Source organism: Rhizopus delemar, genomic scaffold, assembly GCF_000149305.1.
Source record: "Rhizopus delemar RA 99-880 supercont3.2 genomic scaffold, whole genome shotgun sequence".
Classification (NCBI taxonomy): domain Eukaryota; kingdom Fungi; phylum Mucoromycota; class Mucoromycetes; order Mucorales; family Rhizopodaceae; genus Rhizopus; species Rhizopus delemar.
Genome location: NW_027137828.1, coordinates 4,271,513 through 4,284,846, shown reverse-complemented (window position 1 = coordinate 4,284,846; position 13,334 = coordinate 4,271,513). Strand labels below are relative to the sequence as shown.

Sequence of the window (13,334 nt, the reverse complement as noted above, 5' to 3'; positions counted from 1 at the left end):
GTAGCTTTCAAAAGAAAAAAAAAAAAGAAAAAACGAGTTAGAAATCTAAAGGAAATATTGTTATAAGCTTCTTGTGATTCCAGATTGTTGTTATCAGCCGAATCAATTGCCTCTTCTTCTCTACTGTGATTATTTGAAAAATAGCTTTTCTACCGATGCAAGAGATCCATTTGTACTTGAAACAAAAAGATGTGCTTGTATAATCCAGCTTGATTGTAGTACTAGTGATCAGAAAGATAGTTAACAGTATAATTTAGAAAAGGATTCAGTTTTAAAGATTAGTTCAAGGGGAATACTTAAATCATGTTGACATAAAAAATCAAACAATCTAATTATTTGTGCTTTCACTGGCCATGTGGATTGCTCTATCAATGCTATCTGCCCTTTCTTTTCTTGACAAAAAATTTTTAAGAGGATAGAAGAGAAGTCGGAACTTAACACGTTTAACGCCTGTTGAAAAGTGAAGAATATTCAAACTTCTCGAACATAGGAGATAATTTATGTCTTGCAACAAAAATAATTTGTATTATAAAGTAAATAATTCAATTCATTAATTCATTCTGCACCTTTCTTTGTTATCCATGGCTTCCAACTACGTTATCGATGCTGATGTTGACCAATGGCCCCTTAAATCCACCTACCAAGGTCTTGAGCGAGAAACCTACATCTTTCTATGCGTCAAGTGTTATGGATGTTGAAATAAAGGCTGGATGAAATAGCAAAAGCAAAAGATTGAAGAATAAATATAATTTTTCTTCATGTTAAATTGGACATGATATGACAATTTGTTTACTATTCTAAAACAAAGCGTCAAGACAAAGCTCATGCAAACGTCTAACACTGGAAAATCAAAAGTAGCTTATTTCAGTAGCAATTATGAACGCGCGTTGATCACACAACCACAAGGGTCAGCCACTGTTACTGACAATATTTGTCATCTTATAAATCTGGCACGTAGATTGATTTAGAAGTTAAATAAGTAGATAAAAAAAAGACGTATTATATTTAAAATCTGGAATGGTAGTGTCAATGAAGTGTAGTATGATGCAAGAAGAAGAAAATAGCTCGATTGAATGGTCATGAAATAGTACTAAAGAAGGGAAAGGAAAAGAAACATTCAAACATGAGCAACAGCACTATTTTTATGGCGAGACAATAATATACAGTTCAGTTACTTTTCATGATGTGACAATAGCATGATTTTGCTAATATATACACTGTCTAGTAAATGACGGATAATACAAATATGACAGAAGCATTTAAAGATTTTCGTCAAAGATCAGTCAAAGGCACGCAATTGCAAAAGCGTGTATTAGATTGTCGGATGCTGTAAGTTGTTGTTTTTCACAATCTGCTAATTTGTATTGAACAGACATAGTTTTAATCATATTGATTTATCAATGTAATCATCATCACACATATTTCTGATTTCCAACAATCATAAATCTGTCCTTCCTAAAATGCTTCCAGAACAAAAAAAAAAAATTGCAGTGATCAAAAGTTTAGATATACAAAACGCTTTGAGTTCATGAAAGATGATGTTATCCTGACATGCTGCAGAATTCAAAAAAGATTGGATGATGATCAATTAAGCAAAGATGAAGTAAATGGCAAAATAGATGAAAAAGTAACTATAATAGCAAAGGTATAAACTATTTAACGAAAATTACATGATTCCTTCTGTAGCGACTTGTGAATCATAATAGTCGAAAGGAAGGGCAAAGCTAATTTGATTACTGAAGGACTGCGACCACTGATCGCAATATGTATCATATCACCAATTAGCGGCGCAAAAGTTTCAATGACAAGTATAAAAAATGAAACATTATATCAATTCATTTACTTGCTACTGACTTGATCTTAAACTTGACCTTATTTAGAGAGAGAGAGAGAGCAAAAGACATGACAAACAACAATCACTGGAAAGCCCTGATCAATAGCCTTACACACCATATTCCCAAAAATCTTTAGAGACTTTTGCATAAAAAATTATCGATCTTATCCAACTTGTACGGAATCATCTCAGCAAATGTAAAAGATGGATATTGCCCACTGTGCAAATTACCAGAAACAGAGCAGCCTATGCTCTTTACTTGCATTCAAAAACAAGACTTATGTAAAGCAAATTTCAAGAAATAGTTGTCAATCCTAAAGACCCTAAATACAGCTCAATATTCCAAGGTTTATCTACACTTGGACTATCCAGTTATTATATCCCACATTACTATGCAAGTTTACATCATAGGATTATTTTGCTACAGTCATCGGATTCATATGGAAAATTCACTGGTAACAATGCTTTGAACAGACTCTCAAACCATCTACTTACAATCACATAGTTATTGCCTTTGCATTTACAAATCATTGTTTAATACATTTGTATCACTTCAAATCCTTTACTCTTTGATGAGTTTTAATAAACATTAAAATTTCCACCATGAAACAAAAGGCATGTTTCACTATAGAAGATTACCCACAAGATTTAATTGGATGTCATTTTACTCGTATTTCAATTTGACGGGAAAGAAAGATTCTTTTTTTTTAATAAACCATTTCCCATCTTTTTTATATTTTCCAATATTCTCCCACGTTTATTAAACATATAAAAAGGGGTTTTTTTTGTTCATCCTACTTGCTTTTTTTTTTTTTTCTTTTGAAGTACAAATGAACAGGTTTCAATTTTGGTATTTTCAAAAATGGAAGATTGTGTATAAAGTAAAATGACATTTATTTTTCTGCTTAGTAAAAAATAATAATATTAAAAAATCACAAGTTTTTTTTTTAATCATAATTATATGTCATAGTTTTATTATTTCCAAACCGGTTGGAATCAAAGGTACAAAAGAAAGAGGTGATGATGGTACATAAAGAAAGAGGAGGAAGGATACATAAGAGGAGATAGAAAATAGAAATCATATACATAAAGACATATAAAAAACAAGAAAATGGTATAAAATACAATACAAATTTACACATCCACAATTCTTTGAACCTTGTTACACTCAATCAAATGTTCTCCACGATATTTTATAAGGTATTCTCCATTCCCTTTCCAAGTCACGGTCTTATTCACTGGACAACCCTAAAGAAGAAAAAGTTAGGGTTTGATATAGAATGAATCCTTTACGGTACCTTATTGCTATTGGAACATTTGTAATAGACGCTTTTATTACCAGTCTTCTTTTGGACAGTGTTGCCATTATTCTTCCAAAAGTAGCCATCCATGTAAGGATATTCTTTTGTTTCAACAATCTTTGTGATCGCCTGCATCTCTCTTCTTCTGCGAGGTTTTGGTGGAATATTACTGTATCTTCTGTGATGATCTATTATACTATCTTCTTCTATTGACTTGCTTAGTGGTGACATGATTGCAGGTTGATAGCTATGGATGGGTTAATAAGAAATAATCAAAAGCAAGGTAGTTACCTTTCCATGTGAAGTAGTGTAGATGATGTATTAGAAGGAATAGGAGAGAATGTTTTATCATCTAAATCATCTGAATCCGTCGTGAATGAAGAACCAATATTTGAATCACGTCTATTGTGTTGAGGTAGCAAAGGATTACTGTTGCTCAGGATAGCATCTAGACTTGTACGTCTCAATTGATGATATCCATCTGTGGAGGAACTTTGACTGATAGGTGGAGTAGGCTGAATATGATAAGTAGTAGGAAATAAAGTAGAGAAATCATTTTGTTCTTCGTTATTGTAATCACTCATTTGATGCTGTTGTAAAAGTAAAAGATCCAATTCTTTTGCTCTTAATTTTGCTTCTTCTGCTCTTCTTTTATCTTCTTCTAATTTACTTGATAGGATTAACTTGAGTAATTCAGGTTGTGACTGATAACTGTAAATTATATCTTGAAGATCTCCTGTTTGATCTACTGCTTTCATTGTGCTATTGTTATTTACTGTAGACTGTTGTCTAGTATTATTATTATTGTTGTTATAGAATGATTGAAAAGGTACTTGTTCATGATGATAAAGTGGAACAGTCTTTGTATTGTCCTTTAATAATGAATAACTAAAATCTGTCATTAGGAACAAGTAAAAGAGAAGGGGAAAAGAAGAAGAGAAAGGGAAAAGAAAACAAAAAAAATTAATATTAGTTAATTACAGGGTTTCATATTCCCAATACTTCCCGTCATTTATTTTCTCAGGGTCACTTTCTCTCCGAATGTTACATTCAACATGTTTAACCTCCACAACTGTAAAAGAATAAACATGAGCTATAAATATCTATTGTATAAATCTAAAGAAGAAAATGAAATGTGCCTTTATAAGCATACACTGTATGAAACTATATTGGCTGTATAAAACCAAAACTTGCCTTTTTTATTATTTTGTAGTATGGACGGGAATAATCAATTTATAATAAAATCGTGTGGGGAAAATAAGGATTATTACCGCGGAATAATCTTCTATTTATGTCATATTGGATCGCACACTCCCTTATGTTATACCTAATTTAGCAATTCACTTTGACTAAACAAATATCCGCACTATTTTCTTTGGTTCAAAAAGTGGAGTGTTTGTGTAACTAGGATACAATGAACTTTAATAGTTTTTAATCAGTCCTTCTCCACAATTTTTATCTCCACGTTTTCGGAGCTTGTTGGATGATATCGATTCATCACTACAAGCAGAAAGGACACGCTTTTGTTTACTAAGGAAGTAGAAAAGTAAAGAAAAGCGAGACGCGGGGTTAAGGCACGGATTACGTAAATCATTCAAGCAGTCACAGCCTCCTTTTGACGCCACTGAATTATAAAGCAGATGATGAGACATCACTTGATAAATATTGTAGAGAAAATAGACACGTGTTTTTTATTATAATACCAACTTTGTCAGGCCACACTTTAAGAAAGAAACTTTTTGAAAAGTAAATCTGATAGCTGTCATCCGTGCATCCCATTCATTTTGATGTTCTTTATTCCCGTCATTTCCCACATACACAACAAACACTGGTAATTTCCCGATTTATTTTGAGTTGTGATATTTTGCGGGGACTCGTTGCACATAAACACAAAATATCGGTTATATATTCACCCCACATTCTTCATTTTATAAAGTCAGTTCATATTTTTAAGCTTACACAAAAACCCATATAACTTGTAGTTCAAGAAATGTAAAGACCCGTGGAATAGATTTCTAAAATAAGTTAGACAAAATAAAATCTTATTTGAATAAAAAAACAGGTATACAATCACAGCTATTGTATTTTTAGTAAATTTGAAAACAGGTGAGAAATAAAATAATGAACCACTTTAATTTTTTGAGAAAGCAGAAAGCTTCCATTTTCTTTTTTCTTGATCTTAAAGGGAATTTTCTTTTAGCTATTCCTTTAACTTTGATATAATTTAATCCCAGAGGTTTATGTATTTCACTACACCTATTCTCTAGTTTAATCGAAATAGTTATCATCTAGAAAGCTTATTTGATTAATAAACCATTGTTTATGCAAAATAGCCTAGACTTAATAAAGACAATGATTTAAAAGTTCAATACTATTTATTTATTATAAATCTCACTGTAGTATGTTTCATGGCTACTACAAGGTACGATTCAAATCTAAGACACCCAACAAAAAAAAAGCAGCCAGCAAACCGTCTATTGCTAATATTGAGGGCTGTTTGGTCTTCACTCCCCAATGTACATAATGCGAGGGCTAGGTGTGTGCTCAGAAGCCCTAATCATGGTGGCAATTCGCTACCAGACATTGTGCATATTGCGCATCAGCCGTTTTAATGAGTAAATCTAAAAAGATCCTACCATGCGCTCAAATAAAAAGGTATGGATAATTTCTGGACTGTAGTATTTGAGAACGTCTGTATACTCTGTATTATAAAATAGGAAGCACTTGAAACTATTTTCTTTAAACTTTATAAACATATGGTGCGGTTCCTGTTGACATCAGCCATAATTTATTAGAACACAAACAATAAAACCATGTAACAATTCATGGCTTATTGACCTATCATTCTTTGGTTGACTGTATACAAAGTGGAATGTATAACAAGTTTGGCTTTATTGCCTTTATTTATTTCCATGTCTGCTGTGTTCAAATTTGTATCTCGGTTTGTTATACTTGTATACTATCACTCTCATCAGATGCCCTGTTCATATTTCTATTATAATCTGGGTTTTCAGAACCCGCCCCCAAGTCGCAAACTCATTCATGTAAGTAACAGCCTCCCCTTTTTTTTTTTAAAAAAAAAAACAAAAGGATGGATTATTGTAATAAACCAAATATTCATTCTAACAAACTTTATAAATATTTACATTTTGAAACATAATAAAAAACAACATAATGCTCAACATTTAATCTTCTTCTTCTTCATCATCATCATCTTCTTCAGGAACTTCTTCTTCTTCATCACTCTCTTCTTCTTGTTCTTCTTGTTCTTCTTCTTTGTCATCTGCTTCAGGCATTTCTTCATCTTCATCCTCATCATCGACTTCAGGCATTTCTTCATCTTCATCCTCAGACACTTCTTCCTTTCCACTCTTCTTTGCTTCTTCCTTTCTTTCAATCACACTCTTCTTTAGTGAGGCTTCCAATCGCTTTGATTCGCGATCAATATGAATAATCCTCGTTTGAACAGTATTTCCAACTTGGTACAAACTCTTCCAATCTTTTACAAATTCGTCATTCAAGTTTCCAATCTTTACACGAGCTGATATAGTCTTGTTGAGTTGCAAGAAAACACCTGCGTCAGTGATGTTGCTGATATAACCTTGATAACAAACACCACGACGAACATCAGAAAACTCACTGAGGCCGTTCTTTTTACCCAAGGCTTTCAATACCTTGACATGTTTATCATTCTTTTTCTTGCCCTTTTCTTCCTTCTTCTTGGCTTGCTTTTCTGGCTTTTGATCCTTTTTACTCTTCTTCTCTTCCTTCTTTTTCTCTTCCTTCTTCTTTTTATGTGCAATACAAGATACTATCATTTTATTCTTCTCTGCATCTACACTTAACACAGTCGTCTTAACTGTTTGTCCAACATGAAACACGGTACCCAAATTAGGTACATGAGCCTCTGTCATTTCACCGCCAGGTACAAATGCACTAACACCGTTGTAATAGCCAATAATACAACCATTGTTCTTGATAGCCGTAATCACACCGTGGCTGATATCACCCACATGGCAATCGGCCATGTTTTGGAAAATGGGAAATTCACTGTTAATCAGAGACTTTTTCAATGTCAAAATAATTTTTTGACGTTCACCATCCACTTTGAGCACACGGCATTGGAATTTCTTGCCAACCTTAAATTTGTATTCAGGATGGCTCAACTTGACATCGGCCAAATGGGCAGCAGGCACAAGAGCACTGATGGATTTAGACAGCTTGAGGATGACACCAGCAGGTATAATCTTTTCAACTACACCTTCTACCATAGATCCCACCTCAATGTCTGTCACACGAAGGTACTTTTCAGCCAAGACACTAGGTTGTAAGGTAAGCACAAGCATCGCATCAACTGGGTTATAAGACAGCACACGAGCACGGTGTGTTGTTCCGATTCTGTAATCACCGGCCGTAGCGCTTAAACTGGGCACGCGTTCATCTGCAAGACGAGAGATATGAACATAACCAGTGATACTATCCAAGCCATCCAGTGTGACCCAAACACTGCTATTACTGACGCGGTACACTTTTGTGTTCTCCAAAAAGGAACCAGCGGGGAACACATCTCCCACAAATTTGTCTGATTTAACACCATTCGCAAGCGTAGGCACATCCAAATCTAAAGCATGTGCTAAAATCGAACCACCAATAGCCTTTTCTTCTGTGTTCAAGATGGTAAACAAGGTGCGGAAAACAACCTTTTGCCCCAATTTGAAACTGCTTTCAATATCCATGTTGCTTGGGATGTGAGAAGCATCAATTGTAGATGAGTACAGACCCATCATCTTCAAGGCTAAACCATTTGCCTGAACAGCTTCAACTACACCAGACACCCGTTGTCCGGGAAGAATGGAGGTAATACGGGAAAAGGGATCTTCAACCACACTGGAGGCAATCTTGGAGCGGTCGATAGTTACGTGGACCGTACGGTTGTTCTTCTTTTCGACAAGACATTCAACATATTGACCAACGGCAAGCTCTTCGTCGCGATTGTATTTTTCAATATATGCCTTAGCTTCTTTTTTAGGTAAAAAGCCTGTCAAATCCTTTACACCCAAATCTAAAACATAACCGTGATCTTCCACACTCTTTACCGAGGCCCCCAAAGTCTATAAGAAAAATGGTTGAGTTGCTTTTTTTTTAAAAAAAATGAAAGATTTTTCTTACCACACCGGGAGTGACATCCACTTTGACCATATCTTCATTCACAGTATTTGGCTTCAAACTGAGTTCGATAGGTTTCTTTGATTTCTCCTCAACTGCAGGAAGGCTGATGATCTTACAACGAATCCATTGTCCAACGTGGAATAAATCATTCAATTTTGGCATCTTGCTTTCTTCTTCATCTTCATCTTCATCAGCGATGCGTTGAATAATATCACTGAGAGCATCTGATACTTCTGTTATAGGTATAACACCAACAAGTTGGTGAGGTAAAGAAACAAATAATTCGAGCTCATTGATGCGAGAAATACATCCCAAAAGGCATGTACCAACAGTAAGTTTCTATATCAATATTAGAAGCTTTTCTCTCTTTTTTACATTTGAATGTGTATATACCTTGAAGGTTAATTGTTCAATGTGTACTTTATCTGACTTTGGTTTTTCTGTTTTAGTAGATACTTCTGCTGTCTTTTGCTTCTTGTTGGGCTTTCTCTTCTTTTTAGCTGGTTCGGCATCAATTGAAGCGGAAGCAGTTTTGCCCTGAAAAACAAATAAATACTCGAGTCATTTTTAGGATTTGATTGACTTACAGTATCAAAAAGATCTTTAGCGGCCTGATTAGCAATTTCTCTGTGTTCAAGAGGAGTCAAAGTACTTGCTCCTCCACGAACAAAATTCTCTTCTGTATTAGCTGAGATAGTAACAGCTGTTGCATCAGCTGTAGGTGTAGGTGTAGTCGTAGTTGTGCTGTTTTTCCTTTTAGCCATTTTTTACAAGAAAAAAAATTAAAATAAAGGAAGGGAGTCAAAAAGAAAACTGTTTTTTAAATTACTAGCAGTCTCAGTGGCTTGTTAGACCACTGAATATTGAAATTGGTTTCACCGTCCCTGAACACCATCACAAACAGTTTCTAGGCAACATCACCAAGACATACATCTTCAAAACTTGTCTATATTTATTGGCATTAGGTTTGCTAGGCTAGTTAAGATACCACTTGCTTACAGCATGGTAATTTAATTCACTATTTTTGAAAACCTAACCATCTCATGCACAAACAATAATTATCTTCTCAGTAATATAATCTTCAGTTTGGTCCCAGAAAAATGTGGACTATTGAGAACAAAATGTCCCTTTAGCTTCTAGTAGCTGTTTTGGTAGAATCAATGAAAAATCTATCCTATTACAAATTAGTCGACTGGCTAAACTTCAAATGGAAGCTGCTCCCATTGCTATTTCTCCTTTATTATACATAGCAATAGAAACCAATGCCTTTAGTATCTGCTAAATACTCAAATTTTCGTGATTTAGAGTGTTAAGACGCGGCATTTAACCATTCTGAACAAATGCCCCAACATCAAAATTATTTGCGGAAAGAAGCTATTGATTATGAACGACATTGCCTTCTTAACTTCAACCTTCGACTGAGTGCCACTGATGTACACAGTTTAAATTATTAAGCCAAAAAAAAAAAGTCGAAGCTTATTTCTTTTTTTTTATTCTAAAATGATCTGATATGTCATGACAAAGAAACAGCGCACCTTCACATGGCCAAACAATTGATTCTTGAAAGGATAGGTTATCAACGACAGCCGTAGTACTTGTGAGCTAAATAAATAGATGATGCTCGTCATACACGCGATTTGAAAGATATGTGGACATATGCATGTCAATTGGCATATTGAGTTCCAAGCACGAAACAATAGATATGCAGATTCATTTCTGGTTGCAAGATAAAGATTGTGTTTCAATTTTTTTTTTACTCTAATAAATCTTATAATATCCTTATTTTAAATGCTTATCAACATTTGCGATTTTGTCACACTTAATTAAAAATAACTGCAGCATATTTAGTGGTAAGTACGGTGTAATCTCTATCATTTTACACTTAATCAACAGGTAATCAGGTAATGGTCAGCAGGTATGGATATACTAGAGAAGGTTATAACAACCTTACAAGAAATAATTACTGAAGACAAGATTCGTTTGTTACTTAATTAAGGGAGCAATATATATGAAAAAACAAGCAACATGAACACCTATCAAACGATAGATGAGATGACTGCATTGCTAAGACAAAATGAAAATATTTACTTATTCTATCATTATTATATGAATGATGCCAAGTAAAAGATAGCTTTTACTTGAAAAATGAGTCAACATAGTATGTACTTTAGGTTCGTTCTCTTCAATACGATCAATATTATAGTCATTTTCATTATTCTTACATACTACAAACGCAATGTTATCATTATTGTGTTCATGGGGGCCTTCAATTTTCGCGTTTATGATAGACAAAGAGATTACATCGGTTTAGAAAAGTTGCAGCATAGGGTCGTGCTTCAGTTTATAAGGCGGATATTTGCCTTTTTTCCTTTTCGTGATGCGCCTCAAGAGACAGGGCCATTTAGGTCCAGATAGGGTAAATTCTGGTAATTGCAAAAGGATTGCTAGGTAACAAAATAAAAGTTTAACAACATTAATACAAACAGAATACTTTCTTCATGTAAGTATTATGTATAAATCAGCATTAAGATTAGTATATGATGTAGGCTTCGTTTCAGACAGGCTTGTTTAAATCAAATATTTCATTGGAATTTTTTATCGACCATTTTCTGATTTTGATGCATTCATATCCACTTCCTATTTCTTTTCTTGCTGGTTCATGGATGTTATTTTCGTAATTATATATTGCAATATCACACTTCAATTTACTATTCCTACAGTCTTTTGAAATATTCAACGCTCTTAAATACATTTTTTGTTTGATCCAAGCCAAATATGTCAGACTTTTTTTATATAATAAAGTAAAATAAAAGTAAAAGTCAACAACAGCATTTTATTATTAATCTTAAAAAATGAATCAAGTACTTTGTTCAATGTTGACTAGTGACATTTGTTTATTTGCTAATTTAGTACTATTATAAAAACTTTTCGACCCTGCGATATCTCCTTTAGACAAAGTGAAAAGTAAATAATGGCGAATCAGTACACATGCTGCTACTGAGGATAAAAATGAAAAAAAAAATGCACCATCATACATAAGATAATAATAAGCACATTAAATAGTATACTGCACGTGCCTAATAGTAGCTTTAATGATATACTTCTTCTGTTGTGCCTTCTTTCTCTTTATTCAATCTCTGTACGTATCGACTACTTTTTGTGGTCACCTTTGCTTGATTTCGGAGACATCTAAAAGGTACTTGAGCAAACAACAACTCATCACTATCTTAGAAAATTTTTCAACAAATGCAAAACAGAGAAATAACATTTAAATAAAGCTAAGAGCTGTCTTAATTTGGAATTTTGTTTCAATTTAAAATTTAAGCTACTTGGTATTTTCTTTAATATAAATTTTTTAAATCAATAGTTAATAAAAGTATTTTAAACAAGCGTTATTGTGATTTTCTTCAAAAAAAAATAAGCCAAATGATAATATTACCCTCAGTAAAAAAGAATATTTATTTTTTAAAAATAAAAAATATTTGAATACCTTCCATTAGACATATAGCCTACGCTAAAAACTATATTTTCTTTCATAATAATAATACTATATGAATCAACTTTTATAAGTACTGTGTGTTTTTTTTTTAAAAAAAAAAGAGTAATGATTATTTATATAGCATGAAACTTTTATACAATCAAAGGCCCATAATATTTGCAGTAAAAATATAATTACAATTCACATATTTGTACTTGATTTGAATCAAATGTACATCACTGCTATAATCAACCTAGCCTCTGATGTATTTTGTTTTCAGGTACAGAATATTCATGCATATAATGATTGGCTCATTTATGCTGCTGAGTTTATATATGCGGACTATATTTTTATTTTTTTACGTTTGGTTCCAATCCAAAGAGTTAAATGTAATGACTATCCGACACAAGTGCAAGACACAACATCTAGTTTTATAGTAAAGGACTCCAACTTCAAGTGAATCGACCAAAGAAGGATGAAGGATCCCTTCTGTCTCATCTTCAGCTATCGTATCCATAGATAGAAAAGCTAATTGATTATCCCTAAAACTTTGATGTATCACATCAGCAGGGATTCTCCAAAAATGGTTAGAATAAGTTTTTGAATGATTAATTGACTCCTTTTTTCAAAACTGACACTGCTTATTATCCCAAGCTAGTGCAATTTTCGTTTCTACTCATTACAAATTGATTAAAGCTTTGGTATTATTGAAACATATCAAAAGGTATACAAATAGAAAATAAGCATAACTGCATTTGATAGCAGTTTGTCATGAAAATACAAAGAAAAACTTTTAATGTAAATAAATATATACGTATAATTTTGAGTGTTCTCTTTGAATTTGACTGATCACAATCTTGTCTAAGACGGAAGTTCACTCAGAACTATTACCAGTAATGTTTCTAACCAGATTGACGACTGCAACAAAAAATCATACATTGTAAACTCGTCATGGTAATACTTGGAAAGTCTAAGTGTAGATAAATATTGGAATATTGAGCTACAGTTAGGATCTTTAGGGTTTGAGAAGTGTTTCTTGAAAACTACTTTCTGTTAATCTTGTTTTTGAATACAGATAAAAAGTATACGTTGTTTTGTGCTGGTAATTTGCACAATTGGCAATGTTCGCCTTCTACATGCGCACATCGCTCAAAATATGTTGTATATGTTAACCACTGTTTGAAGACTGAATACAAAGTCATAATAAAGTAGGGTATTGTAGATCATTTGTTACAAATTCAAATAATGTGCCGGTAAACAAAAGCACTCGAAATAACATCTCTTCCTTAGCTTTCCTCATGTAAGAAATAACAACATAAAAGGGTTACTATTCAAGGTTTAACTTATTCCCCACAACGTGAAGTTCAAATACAACATCTTACTTGAAAATGGTTTTCTGAGTGTTTAAAATGATAGAGTTTGCGTTATTGTTAAATTCTTATCGTGCGTTTTTAATTTACAAATAAATGCTTATATTTTAGCATTGTGTTTTTGAGAATACAAAAAAACAAAAGCTATCTAAATCATAAGCATTATTTTTATTATAGCCAGC

The 13,334-nt window shown here is 33.1% G+C and overlaps 3 protein-coding genes across 3 annotated transcripts; 1 reads left to right on the top strand and 2 right to left on the bottom strand.

The window, feature by feature from the left end:
• Nucleotides 1-1,246: 1,246 nt before the first annotated feature.
• Nucleotides 1,247-1,728, top strand: RO3G_03910 (uncharacterized protein; the record flags this gene model as incomplete). Its single annotated transcript, XM_067658500.1, has 3 exons — nt 1,247-1,329; nt 1,561-1,645; nt 1,687-1,728. The coding sequence occupies 3 exons, from the start codon at nt 1,247-1,249 to the stop codon at nt 1,726-1,728; spliced, it is 210 nt and encodes a 69-aa protein (XP_067514601.1).
• A 1,240-nt stretch (nt 1,729-2,968) lies between these two features.
• Nucleotides 2,969-3,893, bottom strand: RO3G_03909 (uncharacterized protein; the record flags this gene model as incomplete). The annotated part of the gene is made up of 3 exons (XM_067658499.1): nt 2,969-3,082; nt 3,133-3,382; nt 3,427-3,893. 3 exons carry the CDS (start codon nt 3,891-3,893, stop codon nt 2,969-2,971), a joined length of 831 nt encoding a protein of 276 aa, XP_067514600.1.
• Nucleotides 3,894-6,320: 2,427 nt separating this feature from the next.
• RO3G_03908 (uncharacterized protein) lies at nt 6,321-9,068 on the bottom strand (the record flags this gene model as incomplete). The annotated part of the gene is made up of 4 exons (XM_067658498.1): nt 6,321-8,246; nt 8,305-8,643; nt 8,698-8,841; nt 8,892-9,068. The coding sequence occupies 4 exons, from the start codon at nt 9,066-9,068 to the stop codon at nt 6,321-6,323; spliced, it is 2,586 nt and encodes an 861-aa protein (XP_067514599.1).
• Between the last annotated feature and the right edge of the window lie 4,266 nt (nt 9,069-13,334).